General features: G+C 41.7%; 1 protein-coding gene across 3 annotated transcripts in view; it reads left to right on the top strand.

The window, feature by feature from the left end:
* The window catches only part of CCDC170 (coiled-coil domain containing 170), a 60,656-nt gene extending 48,661 nt beyond the window's left edge, over positions 1-11,995 (top strand). For all 3 annotated transcript variants that reach the window (XM_039356329.1, XM_039356328.1, XM_039356330.1), the window contains exons 8-11: positions 5,783-5,956; positions 6,193-6,435; positions 7,063-7,299; positions 11,366-11,995. In XM_039356329.1, the coding sequence (XP_039212263.1) occupies positions 5,783-5,956; positions 6,193-6,435; positions 7,063-7,299; positions 11,366-11,518 (807 nt within the window). In that variant the 3' untranslated portion in view covers positions 11,519-11,995. The remainder of the gene's footprint in view (positions 1-5,782; positions 5,957-6,192; positions 6,436-7,062; positions 7,300-11,365) is intronic.
* Positions 11,996-16,846: the final 4,851 nt, after the last annotated feature.

Raw genomic sequence — 16,846 nt, 5'->3', positions numbered from 1 at the left:
TTTTATAGTCAACAGTTGCTATGCTGGCTAGGTAGAGCCTTAATTGGAATAGGCAACAGCAGCACAGGTGCTGGCCATTTTGTAGGCAGTCTGTTCTCTCATACTCCCTATATCAGGGGTTTCAAACTGTCGGCCTGCAGGCTGGATGCATCATGCCGAAACTACACCCACCCCATTGCTGGCAATGGGAAAAAAGTCACGATATGTTGCGACACGTCACGTGACGTTATGAGTTTGACACCCCTGCTTTATATAGTAGGCCTTACATCTGCTTCCCCCTCCACTGGGTCCTTCACTTCATCCCTACTCTCATCATAACTCGGTCACTTATGTTTTCCATAGATCTCCTTTGGGAAGCAGCCATTCCATTGCACAGCATTCCAACACGGAGGTCCCATAATGCTGTCCTGGGAGTGAGCACCATTTTGGAGTGGCCACGTTGTGGTCACTCATTGTTTTCATTGTGGCCTCTCCCAAAATGGTGTCCACTTCCAGCACAGCATTATGAGGCCTCCGTGTTGGAATGCTGTTCAATGGAATGGCTGCTTCCCAAAGGAGATCTATGGAAAACATAAATGACCGAGTTATGATGAGAGTAGGGATGAAGTGAAGGACCCAGTGGAGGGGGAAGCAGATGTAAGGCCTGGGGGACCTAGAGGGTAGGATGAGGAGAAGATAGTAGCATCCCTGAAGTTGGGCATAAGGACAGGCAGATGGGATGTTGTCTTACCTGAACGCCTTTTCTCAGCATGATGATGTAGATTCCACTGGATGGTAATTTCAGCCTTCCTGCTCAGAAGAGACTAGGTCAGAACTTTGGCCATGCCTCCCTCTGGGTGTGTCTTCCCAGTTTTGACGAGGCAAAGCATCCCTGACGAAGTCCGGCGCAATGGCTCCAATCATCGTGACACTTGCCTAGACTACCCTAACGGGAGGGTGTGGATTCTACATCATCATGCAGAGAAAAGACGTTCAGGTAAGACAACACCCCTTCTCCAGCATGATGAGTGTAGAATCCACCGGATGGGACATACCAAAGCTGCTCATGTCCCTATGGGGGAGAAAGTCTAGGCTTGTGTCCCTTGAGAAGAAACAACCTGTTGTAGGACCCGTCTGCCAAACATGACGTCTGCTGCTGCAAACTGGTCTATCCTATAATGCCTGACAAATGAGGAAGGGGAGGACCACGTCGCTGCCCTACAAATCTCCTCGACCGAAGCTTGTGTGGACCAAGCCGCTGACGTAGCTGCGCTGCACGTCGAGTGAGCCGTGATGTGTGCAGGAACTGGAAGTGACTGAGAAAGATAGGCCCAAGCAATGCATGCCCTTATCCACCTACCAATGGTTGAAGATGAAACCTTCTGACCCATGGCAGAGGGTTGAAAGCACACGAACAAGGCCTCCGACTTGCGAAATGCCGAGGTTCGCTTGACGTAATGACGCAGAGCCCTGCGCACATCCAATTTATGCCACTGTCGTTCTAGACTGTGTGAAGGATTTGGACAGAAATTTGGAAGAATTAAGTCTTGGGACCTGTGAAACAAGGTATTGACCTTTGGAATGAAGGAAGGGTCCAATCTGAGGACCACCCTATCCTTGAAAAAAGTGCACAAATCACTCCTAACTGAAAGTGCGGCCAATTCTGGGGAAGAGAGTAGAACTCTAGGGTGAGACCGTACTTGACAGTTTCCCTGACCCAAGAGTCGGTGGTGGTCATCTCCCAAATGTCGCTGAACAGCGCCAGGCGACCCCCGATGGGAGAGTCCTCCTTGGCATCACTTGGACCGCCTGTACGGGCGGCCACCCGATCCCCAGAAGGGGTGTTTGGATTGGAATTGGCCCTTGGCTCCCATGCTCTGGCGGTCCTGTGGACGATCCTGCCTGGGGGGAATGGATCACGAGCCTCTTGACCAATCCCAGGACTGCCCTACCCAAAAGGGCTGCCTCCATTCCCAGGAACCACTGGGATGGAAGGTCTGCCTACGGAACTCCTGCTGGGGCCGCCTATCCGATCGTTTGGAGGGATGAGCCAAAATCTTGTGTTTATCCTTGCCCTCAATAATGTGCGGTTCGAGGATTGGCCCGAACAACTGTGTACTGCTATATTTGGACGTGGACAGATGCCACTTTGATTTCAAATCTGTTCTCCACTGTTTCAGCCATAGTAATCTACAAGAGGCAACCGTGGCTGCAATGGATCTGGCAGAGTACCTGGTCGAATGAAGAGAAGCGTCTGCCACGTGCTCTGAAGCAGCCACTAGCTTCCCTAGTGTCTGATGTGTCCGAACCTGATCCGGTGGAACAATTGCCTGCAGTTTGCGAAGCCACATGATTGATGCTCTGGCAAAGAAAGAGGATGAAGTCGCGGCCTTGATCGCCCATGCCAAAGCCTGGTGCGCTCGGCGGAAAGAAAGTTCAAACTTCTTGTCCTCCGCTTTCAGGGCCTCAGCCATATCCCCTGGAATAGCAGATGTGGAAAACAAAGAAGTCAAGGGAGTATCTACAGAAGGCACCTCCAAGAGGGAAGCAAATGAAGAAGAAACATTGAACAGTTTCTTCTCTGTACTATTAGGAGAAGGCAGAGTGGCCAGGGATGACCACTGTTTCTCCACTATAGTACGGAAAACCTGTGGATAAGGAATCTGCTTGTCCTCCACAACCTGTTCAGCGAACAAAGGGTTAGACTCCTGATTGGTGGAGGTAGAAGGTTTCTCCTCCTGTACCGAAGTGAGGTTGACGGTGGTAACGGCCTTTATCAGTAGAGACCTGAAAAGAGAAGGGTCAAAAAGCCCCAAAGTTGGCTCCTGTTCGGGCGCTGCCTCCTCATCCTCTGACATGGACATGTCAGCTATCTCCAGGTCAACAGATCCCTCCTCCCCTAGCTGGGAAGAAGTCTCAGAAATGCCTGAACCGGGGACTGTGGTATGTCCCGCTTGAGAAGGAGGTGTAGAAGGAGGTGGTGATGGTCGTTGTCCCCTAGAAGACATGAATTGCATAAACGCATTGTGCATGAAGGTCTGAAACTGATCTGACCACATATCCCTTTGTTCCATAGAACTAGCACCAGCCTCAGCTGGAATAAATGTGGCCTCAGGGCCTTGATGAGTAGATGAGGAGAGGAGCGAGGGGGACCAACCTGCTCAGTTTCCCCCTGAGGAGACCAAGCCCTTGGGACATCATGAGAAGGTGCAAATGGAGGCTCAAATGGAGAAGTGTCCAATGGAATGGGGGAAAACCACTTCAGCTTCACTGGACATGAGCCTTTGGGCTTTGGAGAGAAGATGTCTCGCCAGATGTCTCCTTGAGGCCTTTCGCTTGGCTGACTTTGAGGGCTCTTTAGTAGAAATGTGTTTTGTCTTGGCCTTTTTCTTTCCCCCCGTGTCCAAATCAGTAGATCTGCGCTTTGTTTGTGCCGGGGGAATACCAGAGCCCTGTGATGCTGGGGCGAGGAACTGTCTACCATTGCAGTCTAGATAATCCGGGTAGGAGATATCCAGAAGTGGGGGGAACCCAAACATGCAGATTTAGTTGACAGAGATGGAAAACAATCCTCGCTCTGCACAACAGCAATGGCAAAGGACAGCCAGACAGCTCCCTAGAACTGCCTGTCTAGGCCTGTGACAAATGCCACACACTAATTGTAACAGGTGGAGTTAAAATAAATTCCCCTTTGCTCAACTCACCCCAGAAACAAGGATATGTGATAGAACACAGTGAGTAGTTAGAATAATAACACACAATACAGATCAGGAATCAGCCCTGTGATTCTCCTGATGACACACTGAAACTTCCCCCGGTGAAAGGACTGACAAGGCAGACCAGTGGTGATAAAAGGCAGGCCTCAGTACATTAGCAAGGAACACGAGGTCCCTCAAAATGGCTTCCATGCTCAATGACACACTCAAAATAGCGACTGCCTAAAGACACTCTCAAAATGGTGGCCGTTGTTGATAACCCATTCAATATGGCGGCCGCCCCCAAAGCATGTGGTTAAAATGGCAACCGCGCCTGTTTAGTGCCTCCGAAGAAAAACGATCATGCCAAAGAGGAGAGTAGGAGGGAATTGAAACCCCCTGTCAGAAACAGACTTTAAAGCCACAGTCAATATAATCAAAGCACTTTCCCCCTGAGAGGCACTTGCTGTTAGGCGCACCACCTCCGCTGCGATGCAAATTCTGAAGCCAAGAGAAGCCTCGTATCATCGAAGCCAAAAGGGAAGCCTCTGAATTGCCTGAGTCTCTGAAGACTCCAATCACTGAAAGTCAGCTGGTCGGCTGGTCCGCTCCCCCGCTGATCTGCTTATTTGGAGCTGAAAGCCCCCACCTGAAAACGGCCTGCAGCCTTCTCCACAGGAGCCTGTTAGGCTTGAGGCCAGAAGACCTAAGTCAAATTTCAACATTCAATTTTGCCAATTGAGTCCCAAATGAAAAACAACACAATTTAAATATATCCAAATAAGATTAAAGTCAATTAGATTCAATTAGATTCAATTAGAAAGCAATTAACCTAGCCTAGCCTAGCCCTACTGAGCCTGAGACTAAGTCAAAACTGGGAAGACACACCCAGAGGGAGGCGTGGCCAAAGTTCTGACCTAGTCTCTTCTGAGCAGGAAGGCTGAAATTACCATCCAGTGGATTCTACACTCATCATGCTGGAGAATACCAAGCAACCAAATTTTGTTTGTGTGACTGTGGGGACATTGCAGTGGCTATAACTCTGAGCAGGAGTTTAATTTCAAATGGTCTCTTAGTATATGGCCTAAGTCAAGGACTACCTGTATACTGCCATAATCCTTAATGATTCCAAGCCATTGACAGCATAAAAATGCAAACCATACAACAATATACAAAAACAATATTACCTGGATAGTCAAAAGATAAATAGACAGTGCCAAATGCTCTTCAGAAAAGCTTTGTTCTGACCAGTTTCTGTAAAGCTCAAAGGCTTAACCTCTGGAGGGAAGCTATTCCACAGAATAAGACCCATCCTTGAGGAAGACAATTTCATGGTTTCAGCCCTCCTATCCCAACTTCAGGAAAATGAAAACAGATTCTCTTGAGATAAATGTACTGGGTGGTGGGTTCTGATGGGACAAAGTTGTTTGAAAATACTGGGAGCTTAGCAAGAAAGGACTTTATGTGCTAAACCAGTGCTTTAAGTTGTACCCAGAAATCTACTGGAAGCTAAAAGAAGCCCTGTTGTGACTTTTAGGAAGTCACAGTGACACAGATTTGGAAAACTGTGATATCTATATTCAGAACTTTACAAAAACAAAAACTTTTGCAATGGGGCATAGCTTGTATGCTGCACTTAATGCAGATTAAATATTGGCATTCTCTGGTGGGCTGCCTGCTCCAGTTTTATTAGATGGTGTTCTCTTTTAAAGTCTGAAGACATGGACAAGAACGAGACAGAATGAATATGGAGAGAAAAGAGAATCTTTTTTTGGGTCCAGCCCACTGTAATTAAAAAGAATCAAACAGACTTACATGTGTTGGTTTCTTTAGTCTTGGCCATAAAACTCTTTTAGAAAGCATGAATTAATTAAAATAGTTTTCACATGATAGATTAAATGCAACTCCTTTGAGCCATATTGGATTATTTGCAAATGTCTGAAAATATATGCCTTTTAATAGGCAAGAAAACACGAAACAATAAAAATGTAACATTTTTATTGCATTAATAAATCTTTATTTCTGTTAAAGCAGTTGTAAGAGGCTAAGAATGCAAGCTTTGTTCTGAGCAAACTGGATGCCTTTCTCCTCATATTTTCTTTCCAAAGTATCTTAAGTTTCTGGATCTGCTCTCTGAAAAGATGAACCTGGACAGCATAGCAGTGGAGATTGGATTTGACATGAGGTTGGATGCAGTGCTGGCTCGTGCAGAGCAGTTGATCAAGCTGGAAAGAGGCACATTGACTGACAATAAGATCATGGTCCGAAACTTGCAGAGGAAGGTGAGAAAAATATCTAAACAGCAGAGGTATTAATGCTTGGTTCATTTTTTACAATATTGTAATATCAAACTAGGGCTGGCGTAGTATTCATTTAAGTCTCACTCAAATCCCATCAAAGTAAGGAGAGGGGAAGAAGTAGGCTCCGCTTTTTCCCTGGAGAAAGAATAGAACTAAACCATAATAAATAAACAAATATTTACTATCACAGGTGACTTTTTTTTAATTTGGAAATGTAGGTAAAAGCTCAGAAAGAGCAACTTGAGAACAAAGAACTGCATGTGAAACTTTTGCGTCAGAAGATCATCCAGCTGGAAGAAGAGAAGCAAGTGCGCACAGCCCTGGCAGTAGAAAGGGACGAGGCCAATCTCACGCTCAGAAAGTTACAAAAGAAAACAGAGAGACTGCAGAATGAACTTTCTTTGGCGAGAGAAACCAACACAGATCTGAAAGTTAAGCTTGCTGACATGAATGAACTGAAGGTGGGTAATAAAGCCAATAGTGCAGGCATGTCAAAATGCCAGCCCGTGGGCCGGATGCGTCATGACAAAACCGTGCCCACCCATTGCCAGCAATAGGGAAAAAGTCGTGATATGTCACACGATGTCACATGACATCGCGAGTTTGACATGCCTGCAATAGTGTGGTTAAAACCATATTTAGAGGGGTATGGATAAAAGTGAATGGATTTGCATTTAACTTCATAATATCTGGAAGTTTTTAAGAAGAGACTGGGCAGCCATTGTCTGAAATGGTATAGGGTTTCCTGCCTGAGCAGGGGGTTGGATTAGATGACTTCCATTCCAATATCATCATCGTTGTTGTTGTTGTTGTTATTGTTATCATTATCATCATCGTTATCATCATCTATACCAATTTCTCCACAGTAGAAAGCAATTTTGAATTGATTAGCCATGTGCCTTCTTCAAGAACCTGAAATTTAGGAGATAGCCCATACTTGACACAACTTCCAGTGTGCACTACTCCTCCTGCAAGTGAGCCTTATTTGGGTAGTTGAGGCTCAGGGAAAAGTGAAATGCTTCTTGCCATCTTACATGATATTTCCCTTAGACCACTTGCATGTTTTCTTCTTTGGATTTTGTGTTCAGATCAAAGCACTGGAGCAAGACAAAACCATAGAAGAACTAAGCAAATTACAAGAGAAACTGGAAAAGATGAAGACCAAAGCCGAGAAGCAATTAACCTCTGTCAAGTGTGAGTTACATGTTACAGAACGTGCAGCAAAGGAAGATAAAGAAAAGGCTAAACACTTGCTGGAGTCTGTGACTACAGAAGCAATAGCACTTAAATCAACTCTTGAAGAAGTCATGAAAAGAGAGAAACAGGTATTTGCCAGGATCACCAATAAAATGTTATTTGCCATCTTTATCCAGTCATCAGTCTAGATATTTTCCCACTCACAGAGCAGCTAACAATCTATTACAAGGAATAATAAATATTCTAGAATAATAAAAAAAAACATCTTGCATTCAGAGTGATTCATATACCACACAATCATGTCCCTGAAGATAAGCTCACCAATTATCTTGATGCACTATTTGAGGGATAACCAGCTTTTCAATCCCTACGAAAGAGTGATAGGGTTGGGGGGTCACCTGAATATTGATGGGTTAGGTGTTCCATAGGGCAGGGCCTATTCAATAGAAAGGATTCAGAGCATGTCTGCCCTGTCAGGGATAGGCAGAAGTAATTGGAGATAGGTAATCCTTACAAATAACATGGCCTTGTGCCATGAAGGACTTTAGGGGTAATAGCCAACATCTTGAATTGGACCCCAAAATCCACTGGGGCCAAGGCAGTTCAAAAATACTTCCTAGCAGTTGGTGTTACTGTGCCATGTACACTCATAGCCATTCACAGCACTGCATTCTGCACCACCTGTAAGAAATGACCTTCATTGGCAGCTCCACGTAGAGCAATAATTGCAGTAATTCTGATGGAAAGCGTGCCAGTTTGGGTTTTGAAGCAATTTTGTAAGATCTCTTTCAATTGAAAAGAGCAAGGAAGAGGATATAGGCAGTAAAAGCCTCATCTAATTATTCCATGTGAGAATGCTAGTGTGTAGTGCCAGTTACCTGGGGAACAAGTGGGGCTTGAAAAGAACACGAATCATTGCATTCCCAAAAGCATTAGTGCAACCCATAGGATTCATTGGCATGTCAGAAGGTTAAAGAAATCTGCAGTGAAACCATTATGGTTGATATAGGGAGCTTCATGGGACTTTTCCTAAGGCGGGACTCTCCAGGTACAACAGAGAAATGTGAATGGAATATCACCTACAGGTTTTTGAGCATATTTCAAGATGTTTAATTAAGACATAGCAATAAAATGTTGCAGTCCAGTGGTCTTTTCCACTACCGATATTGACCAAATCACAGCTTCAGTTATTCTGGGTCAGCTTTGTGCTATGGGGTCAGCTGTGTTTTGTTGTTTGGAGACTTGTGCAAGTAAGAATTACTGAGAAGTTCTGTATATCTCTCCTCACTTCTGTTATGTGGTCTATATTGGAAAAGTCCTTATTTTAAGAAAACAAAAAACTAGGGCAGTGGTTCTCAACCTTTTTAATGCCGTGACCCCAACTGGTCGTAAGTCGAGGTCTTTCCCTGCTCGGGAGTGCCGCGCACGCGTGGTGCTGCCCCCTGCGCCAGCCGAGGCGTAGCTGGCAAGGGGCAGCGACGGCGCAGGGCAACCACCGGCTGGGCCACCAGCTGGCCCAGCCCAAGGGAGGTAAGGCACCTGCTGGGCCCCACGCATGCTAGCAACTCTCCCTGCGCCCACTGGCCTCCCACCTCCCACCCCTGGCCCTCTATTACTTACATTTTTAGTAGTTGCTCAGCAGGGAGGGGTGGAAGCTTCGAGACAGCTCGCCTTCGCTGCAGACAACTTGCAGCACCATTTGCAGACTTTTGGCGGGCTCAGCAGGGCAGAGACAGCCTGGACAATTCCTATTGGCTTTTGAAAGCCAATAGAATTAGATTCTATTCAAGAGAGTCTATTCTATTGGCTTTCAAAAGCAATAGAATAAAAGGGAGTAGCACAGCTAAGGAAAAGGGGGAAAATGGCAGACTGCATTGTTTGGGGACCCCCATGAAATGGTCATTCGACCCCAAATGGGGTCGTGACCGACAGGTTGAGAACCACTGAACTAGGGCATGGAGGATGTCAATGCTGCAAATACTGTATATTCTTGCTTTGACACTCTCCATGCCCTAGTTCAGTGGTTCTCAACCTGTGGGTCGCGACCCCATTTGGGGTCGAACGACCATTTCATGGGGGTCGCCAAACAATGCAGTACACCATTTTGTAGCTCTGTAATAAAGACTTTAGGAAACATGCCTGAAAGTTCTTTGAAGTGCTTCATTAGTCGGAACCTGTGACAGAGAGTGTTTTCCTCTTAAATCTTCTCTTACTTTGCCATTATTATACTTTTGCACAATCTAATTTAGGCCCAATATGTTTTTGAAATTTCATCCTAAAGGGAAGGACCCATAGATCCACGATAGGTGTCTTCATTACCACATTCCCAAGAGAAATGTTTTCTGGGAACAATATAGAATGATCAAATGAGAACCTTTGAGCCACAAATGCCCAGTTATGGAACAGACATGCCTGGTGATCTGTGTGAATGTAACTGTAATGTTTATAGGTAGAGTTTTACTTCATAATGCCACATGAACTTACTTTTCAAAACTTGCCTTTCTTTCAAAAACAAAAATATTGCAATCTGTTACATCAAATGTCATCTATTTTAATAGCACAAGGCTAAAGAACAAACAATAATTGTAAGCATTTGGCATGTGACCTTTCAAACACACTGAACCACAAATGATGGTCTGAATGTATTTTAAGATAATTCAGATCATGCAGTGAGGTGTGTAATATTAAATATGTGACTGCAATGCAAATTACACAGAACTTTAAATTTTCCCCTCTATTTTGATTTTTTTTTGAAAAATCACAATATGCTCCAGTGTTTGCCACAAAACAATTACTTTCAGCTTCTTCCTGTCTTAATTCCTGTATTAATAAGTAGATTGAATTGAACATTTATCCATTTATCTACCTGATGTCACTCTGACTTTAATGAAGATATTAAATCTAAGCCCAGGCACCACAACTTCAGACAGGAGAAGGAGAATGTGCTTCTCTTGGGCGACATTCTTCCATAGTTTTTTTGTTTTTTGTTTACAAAGTGTCATGAAGAAGGGTTCCAAAACATTTACTGATTGATTTGTTGAATTTATGTTGGTTGCTTTTTAGCATATAAAACTGAAAACCAGCATTGAAGTACCGAATATAATAATTTAAAGATTTCAGCAACATTAACACTTAGGGTTTTTTATTTTTATTCTCTTGGGTAGCAATTTTTGAGAAAATAATTTCTTTTTACAGGTGAGTAAATATATATGTGAGCCAGTTTGATAGAGTGATTAAGGCACAGGCTAGAAACTTGGAAACCATAAGTTCTAGTTCCATCTTGGGCACAAAGCCAGCTGGGTGACCTTGGGCCAATCTCTCTCTCTCAGGCTTAAGAAGGAAGCAAGTGCAAAATCTTGCCAAGAAAATTGCTAGGATTAGTTCAGGCAGTTATCAGGAATCAACAATGATTGGAAGATATAGAAATAAATAGCAACTACAGGTAACCTACAACCACAATTGAGCCCAAAATTTCTGTTGCTAAGTGAGACAGTTGTTCAAAGAATTTTTACTCATGTTATGACTGTTCTTGCCCTATCTGTTAAGTGAATCACTGCAGTTATTAAGTTGGTAAGACGGTTGTTAAGTGAACCTGGCTTCCTCATTTACTTTGCTTATCCAAAGGTGGCAAAAGGGGATCACATGACCCTGGGACACTGCGAGCGTCATAAATATGGGTCAGTTGCCAAGCACCTGAAATTTGATCACGTGACCATGGGGATGCTGCAATGGTCGTAAGTGTGAAAACCGGGCATTAGTCACTTTTTGCAGTGCCGTTTTAACTTCAAATGGTCACTAAATAAACTCTTCTAAGTCAAGGACTACCTGTATATTGCTGTGAAACTCAGAATGCGTAGCTCATCACCTACAGAGGTACTAGAATATGCCACTTAATTACAACACATACTGAGGTGCTTAGATTAGGTTTCACTAGTTAGACTTCAATTCCTGTAATTTAGAGAATTCTCGAGAAACAAACAAAGTCATTAATTTTGCTCTGTGGTGAGTTCAGTGTAGTTACAGTTTGGTGATACCACTCAAGATGCTCATCTGCTAGCCACTCCTGACATCTTTCCAGATTACAGGAATATTTAGAGGAATTTCAGAAGTAGGTTGTTGTAAACCAGCATATTGGCTTGGGAGTAGACATGCAGCTATATAGTTCACCTTATTTGTTTTCCTTTGCTCCTGCAGCTGGCAGATTTCCGAACAGTCATCTCTCGCCTGTTGGGTCTCAATATCGCCACTGTGGCTCTTCCTGACTATGAAATAGTAACTCGTCTTGAGGGGTTGATCCATTCTCATCAGCATCATTGCTCTCCCTGTGCCTGCTTCAAATGTCAGTGAGAGAAGATGGACTCTCACAACGTCTCCATTGGGTGCCTCCATTTTTTTTCCCTACAAATAATAGTTAAAACAGTGGAAGTCCAGTAGGATGTTCCAAAAGTTAACATTTTGTTAGAATTAAAATATTGCCTACTCTGAGGAAAAAGAACATTAAGAAGTACCAATGAAGTATCTTAATAAACAATATATATATAGAATTGGGTGAACAGCTTATGCTGTCAGCATAAAAAATGAAACAAAATTCTCATAATCATCATAATCATCCTACAGACTATCCTGAGGATGGATGGGCAGAAAAAGGAAAATCTCCTTTGAACAGATCTTTCCCGATGCAACAGATCCTCCTAGAATACAAGCTTACAATAGTGGCCAAAATTGTGGAAACCTTTTGGGAAAAATGTATTTTTGAGGTTTGATGGCTAATAACACGACTTTTTTTGAAGTAGTACCATAAAATTATATATCAATGGAAAGATAATTTAATCAAGAATGTAATGCAACAAACTTTGTTCAATTATCTGTACTGTATTCTATGAAAGGTTATAGCCAAATAACCAGAAAAAGGAAGCACAACTTGCTTAGGTTGATATCGGTAGTTTTCCTTTATCTGATTGTAGCCAATGAGCATGAGTGTTTAGAGAGCCAATCATGTGTCATCTTGTTTTGGCAATGAGCCAATCAGATCACAGTAGGATTCAGTTATTGATGTCATGTGTTGAAGCTGAGAGGAGAACATTTGTCAGTGTGTTAGGTAATCACTATCAAGTTGTTTGGGATTTTTTGTGTTCTTTCATTTAGTGAGCTTGTAAAACGTAATAAAATTAAAGTAATGGTGCAAAGAGTTGACTGGTTGCCCAGAAAGCGATGTAAAATAGTATTATTAAGTAAACAAGGCTACAGTTATAAAGAAATTAGAAGAAAAATTGGTGGAAACTTAACCAAAGGTGGCATTTCTACTGTACACTTTTCCCAAAAGGTTTCCACAATTTTGGCCACTACTGTAGACTATGTGTCAGTGCACTTGCTTTGTAAAACAAGAAAGAAAAGTAATTGGCAAGTAATTGACAAGTTACAAAACTTGTTCCCATGTCTGCAGTTTTCCCGTATATAAAATATGTCTGTTTTTAGTCTGTGAGATTGTATAGGAAGTTCATAAGAACATCAGTCCATTTTTATGTGTTTATAATAGTGGTTTAAATATTGCAAGAGTTCTTTAACATTGCATCCAATTTTAGCATGTCAAAGAATTACTAAAATCTGAAGAAGAGTATTAGGCTAGATGCATTCCATATGGAAATTTCAGTGCTTAAACTAAATGGAAGAAATATCACATTGGCACCAATTAAATAAATATTAGCACTTGGACAGCTAAAATTAAAATAACTGTTTTAAAATTTAAAACACCCATTTTGGCTGCAGCCCCATGGTCCATGAAATACTTTCCACAGGGTCCTTAGATTTCTTGAATCTTAGCTTCTAAGAGCAGAGAAATGTTCATTTTAAAGGAGAAACCTCATACCACAAGCTTCCTAGATGAAATAATAGCAATATCCACATTCAGTATTTCTCCAGTGTCAGGATTTGCCAAGACAGGCTGTGAATAAGTAGTATTCCAAGCCATTCCATGCTCCACCATGACCCAGAATTGGTGAGAATTATGTTAAACCTTAAATAAACTTTGTTCATTTCTCTCTTTTTGGCAACAATAGAAAGAAAGTTAAGACAAAGAAAAATCAACATAGGAAGGGACATGGTGGCAGTTCTTTCTTGTTTAAATACATAGATACTCTGAATTTCTAGCAACCTTCCAAATTAACAAAGACTTAGTAATATTAACAGGATCAGAGATTTAGAAGTGACCATTCATCACAGTTCAGCTCCCAAAACTCAGTATCCGGCAGAGATTTAGAAGATCAAAGATTGAATACGTTGCTAATTTAAGAAATCTGGAATCTACTATTCTGAACTAAATCCCCTTTAGTAATTTAAATAAATGCTTTGAAAATGTTTGCGTAAATCAGGGGTGTCAAACTGCCGGCCCACGGGCTGGATGCATCATGCTGAAACCACGCCCACCCCATTGCCGGCAATGGGAAAAAAGTCATGATACGTCGTGACACGTCACATGATGTTGCGAGTTTGACACCCCTGGCCTAAATCAAGTCTCGTCTAGTATTTTTTTTTTTTTTTTGGGTAGAAAAGCTGAAGCAATAACATTTGGATAACGGCTGTCATTTATAATAGCATTTGCAGTGTGCATTTTAAAAATAGACATAGATTTGAATGAGAATAAATCATTGCTGGATAGAATGTTGGGGGTCAATTTCTTTCATTCCCTTTGGACTCCTGCTGAAACAGTCTCTTCTGGTTACATGTAAAGTAGAGAGTAACTGAGTTGTATATCCATTTTCTAAAAGAATATCTAAATATCTGTTTAAATGTCTGACATGTTGAGCGTAATAGAAGGTCAGATCAATAGAAAACACAGACTGCAACCAAAAGAGCTACCGTATATGCCGGCGTACAAGGCGACCCGGCGTATAAGACGACCCCCGTCTTTATCGCTGAGCCGCATTCCTAGAATGTCGTCTTATACGCCAGAAACCAGCAGTATTTCCGGCGTATAAGACGACTCGGCGTATAAGACGACCCCCATCTTTGGCGCCGATTTCAGCGCTCGCGGAAGTCGCCTTATACGCCGGCATATACGGTACTCAATTTCCTGTGAAATATTTGGATGGTTTATAAGATATCTTTCAATTGCAGGGAAAAGTGTCTTGTCTCTGATAATGGTATAAACCTGCCAGATTCCCCCTGGCAATTCCACCTTCCCATCCCTTCTACCTGATTTTTTTGACCTATGAATATGGCTATTTCCCCAGGTCAAAGCATTATGTACTGGCATATTAATATCTGTTCTTTGCCCCTTGATCTGTAATCTCAAGGGGACAGAATGAAAGACCCATTTTTCCCGTGATTAAGTTTTTAAATAAATGACACTTATTTTGGAATGTAACTATCAGTATCAAACAAGGCAGTTATGGAATAGGTATAATAATACAAGGAATGGAGTATTTTTTTTAAAAAAAGAAATAAGGGCAACCTTGAGAAGATAGGCTAGTTATAACATATCACGTAAATCAAAGATCTGCATGTTAAAGCTAATAATCTGTAAATAGGCTGAGCAAATGAGGCAGGGAGGCAAAGAACACATACTGAGTCAGCTGAATAGAAAATAAAAGATCACTCACAGAGCTGCCTACATTTTTCCTGCCAAATTTGTGTAATTAATTCCAGTTTTTCCAGAGGCATGGAGGCATTGGGTCTGAAATCCACACCTAATCTGGAAAAGACTGCAGTTCTACACTCTGTTCATCCACCTGATCACCTGGGGAAAAAAAATTTCTACCGTAATATATTCACTTCCTGATTCCTATCCCAATGTCTTCTTGAAAGTGTGACTTTAGTTGTAAAATATTTAAAAGATGCCAGCTAACAAGCCATTCCCTTAAAAATAACCAGTTATCTAAGGTATCCTTAGTGCTCTCTGAGCTTGATTGTTTTGCAGATGTTTCATTGCCCAAACTAGGTAACATCATCAGTGCTCAGTTATCTTGCAAGCCGGCAGATCCACACAACATTTTACACATTTTTCTACAAACCAGAGTGCTTTCTTTTCCTATTGTGTCTGAAACTTGACAGATTTAATGTCTTAAAAGAGTAATAAAATGCCAGTGTAAACTTTAAAAAGTGTTATGCTGGTGGGTGAATCTTCCACTACAATCAATGACATACTAAAACAAATGGGGATTCAAGAAAATGAATAATTTTGGATTCTTAGAGATAAAGAGCTCTTCGTACTTAAGACATTGTACAGCCAGGATGAAAAGGAAGAATTGTTGTGGAAACATGGGAGATTTCCAGTTGGAAAGCAAAACATAATTACATTGAATAAAAATCGAAACAAATTGAGTAATTAAAGATTCTGGCACACTTTTGATAGGTTTAAAGGACTACAAGAATCAAAACCAACCATAGGTGGTATTATGCATTATGGTTTTATTGATTTATGTCTCCATATGTATACCTAAGCAAGTAAAATAAGAGATTTTGTACTACCTGCATTTGCTGGTAGTGTAGGATGTGGCTCATACCAAACTGACTTTTTCCAGATGTTTTTAACTGCAATCCTTGAAATTGATTAGCTAATGTGGCCAAAGATCAGGGAATATGAGACAAGTAACCCATAACTTCTGGAAAAGGCATCTAGATTCTAATGGGAAGTCCTCAAAGAAGGTAGAAGCATTCTGATAAATAGCAGACATGTCAAACTCGCGAGGTTACGTAACGTTGCGCAATGTATCGGGATGCTTTTGCCATTGCTGGCAATGGGGTGGGCGTGGCTTCCGGATGACGGATCTGGCCCACGGGCCAGCAGTTTGGCACCCCTGGTGTAGAGGGATTTGCAGAAGTGACAGTAAACAACATGTGGATGAATTATGCAAAATAAGTTTTGTTGTATGCAAAAGGATATATTGTATGAGGAAGAAACAGCAATCCTAAAAAACCTTATTTGTTGTAAATCTACTTCTGGCAAGAATTAAGGATAGCTGTTTACTAGTACCCAGAGGATGCTCAGAATGCGAAGAATATTGCTCATAATTACCAAGTGGCATGTAGACATTTTCACCCATTTGCTACTGATAGTCCTCTAAAGAACAATCTTCAAAATATTTTGGTTATGCTGCAGGTGATTAATTATAGGGTACTGTCAACATGAACAATGTTTAACAAAAAAGGCTTTGAAACGGTAGAAAACAATGAAATAGCAAAGAGACACTAAACAAAATCTACTGGAAAAAATATTTGGCAGCTTTAAAGGTCAGAATCTGATTTGTAGAATGTATGAAGACCACAAATACTTTCTGATTTTCAAGAAATGTTGGATGTAAGTTCTGTTAACAGTAGGCCTATGATATTTCATTTAAGAGAGAAAAAGAATCACAGCTAACCATCATAATGGTTCTGTAGGAGGCTCTAGATTGGGAGAGGCTAGGAGTATATTTCCATATTTATTGGCAGCCTCACTGGAGATTCTGGGAATTCTCCAACACAGTGGGAGGGATTACTTTTTATTGTTTGCTGACAAAATTAAGATGTTTCTAACTTTCCCTATTTTGTAAGATCTCAAAGCATGTTATAGTCAATAAAACCAGTAAAACCATTGAAAGTGGTTCAAGAAAGCTGACCACTGAACAAGTTTTTTACTTCTTTATTTCATCCCATATGAGTAAAAAAACATGTAAAGAATGTACAACAGTGCTTAAC

This window comes from Crotalus tigris, unplaced genomic scaffold (assembly GCF_016545835.1).
Source record: "Crotalus tigris isolate CLP2741 ecotype Arizona unplaced genomic scaffold, ASM1654583v1 scf7180000018818.712119, whole genome shotgun sequence".
NCBI classification, from domain to species: Eukaryota; Metazoa; Chordata; class Lepidosauria; order Squamata; family Viperidae; genus Crotalus; species Crotalus tigris.
This window is presented reverse-complemented; position numbering and strand designations above follow the sequence as displayed.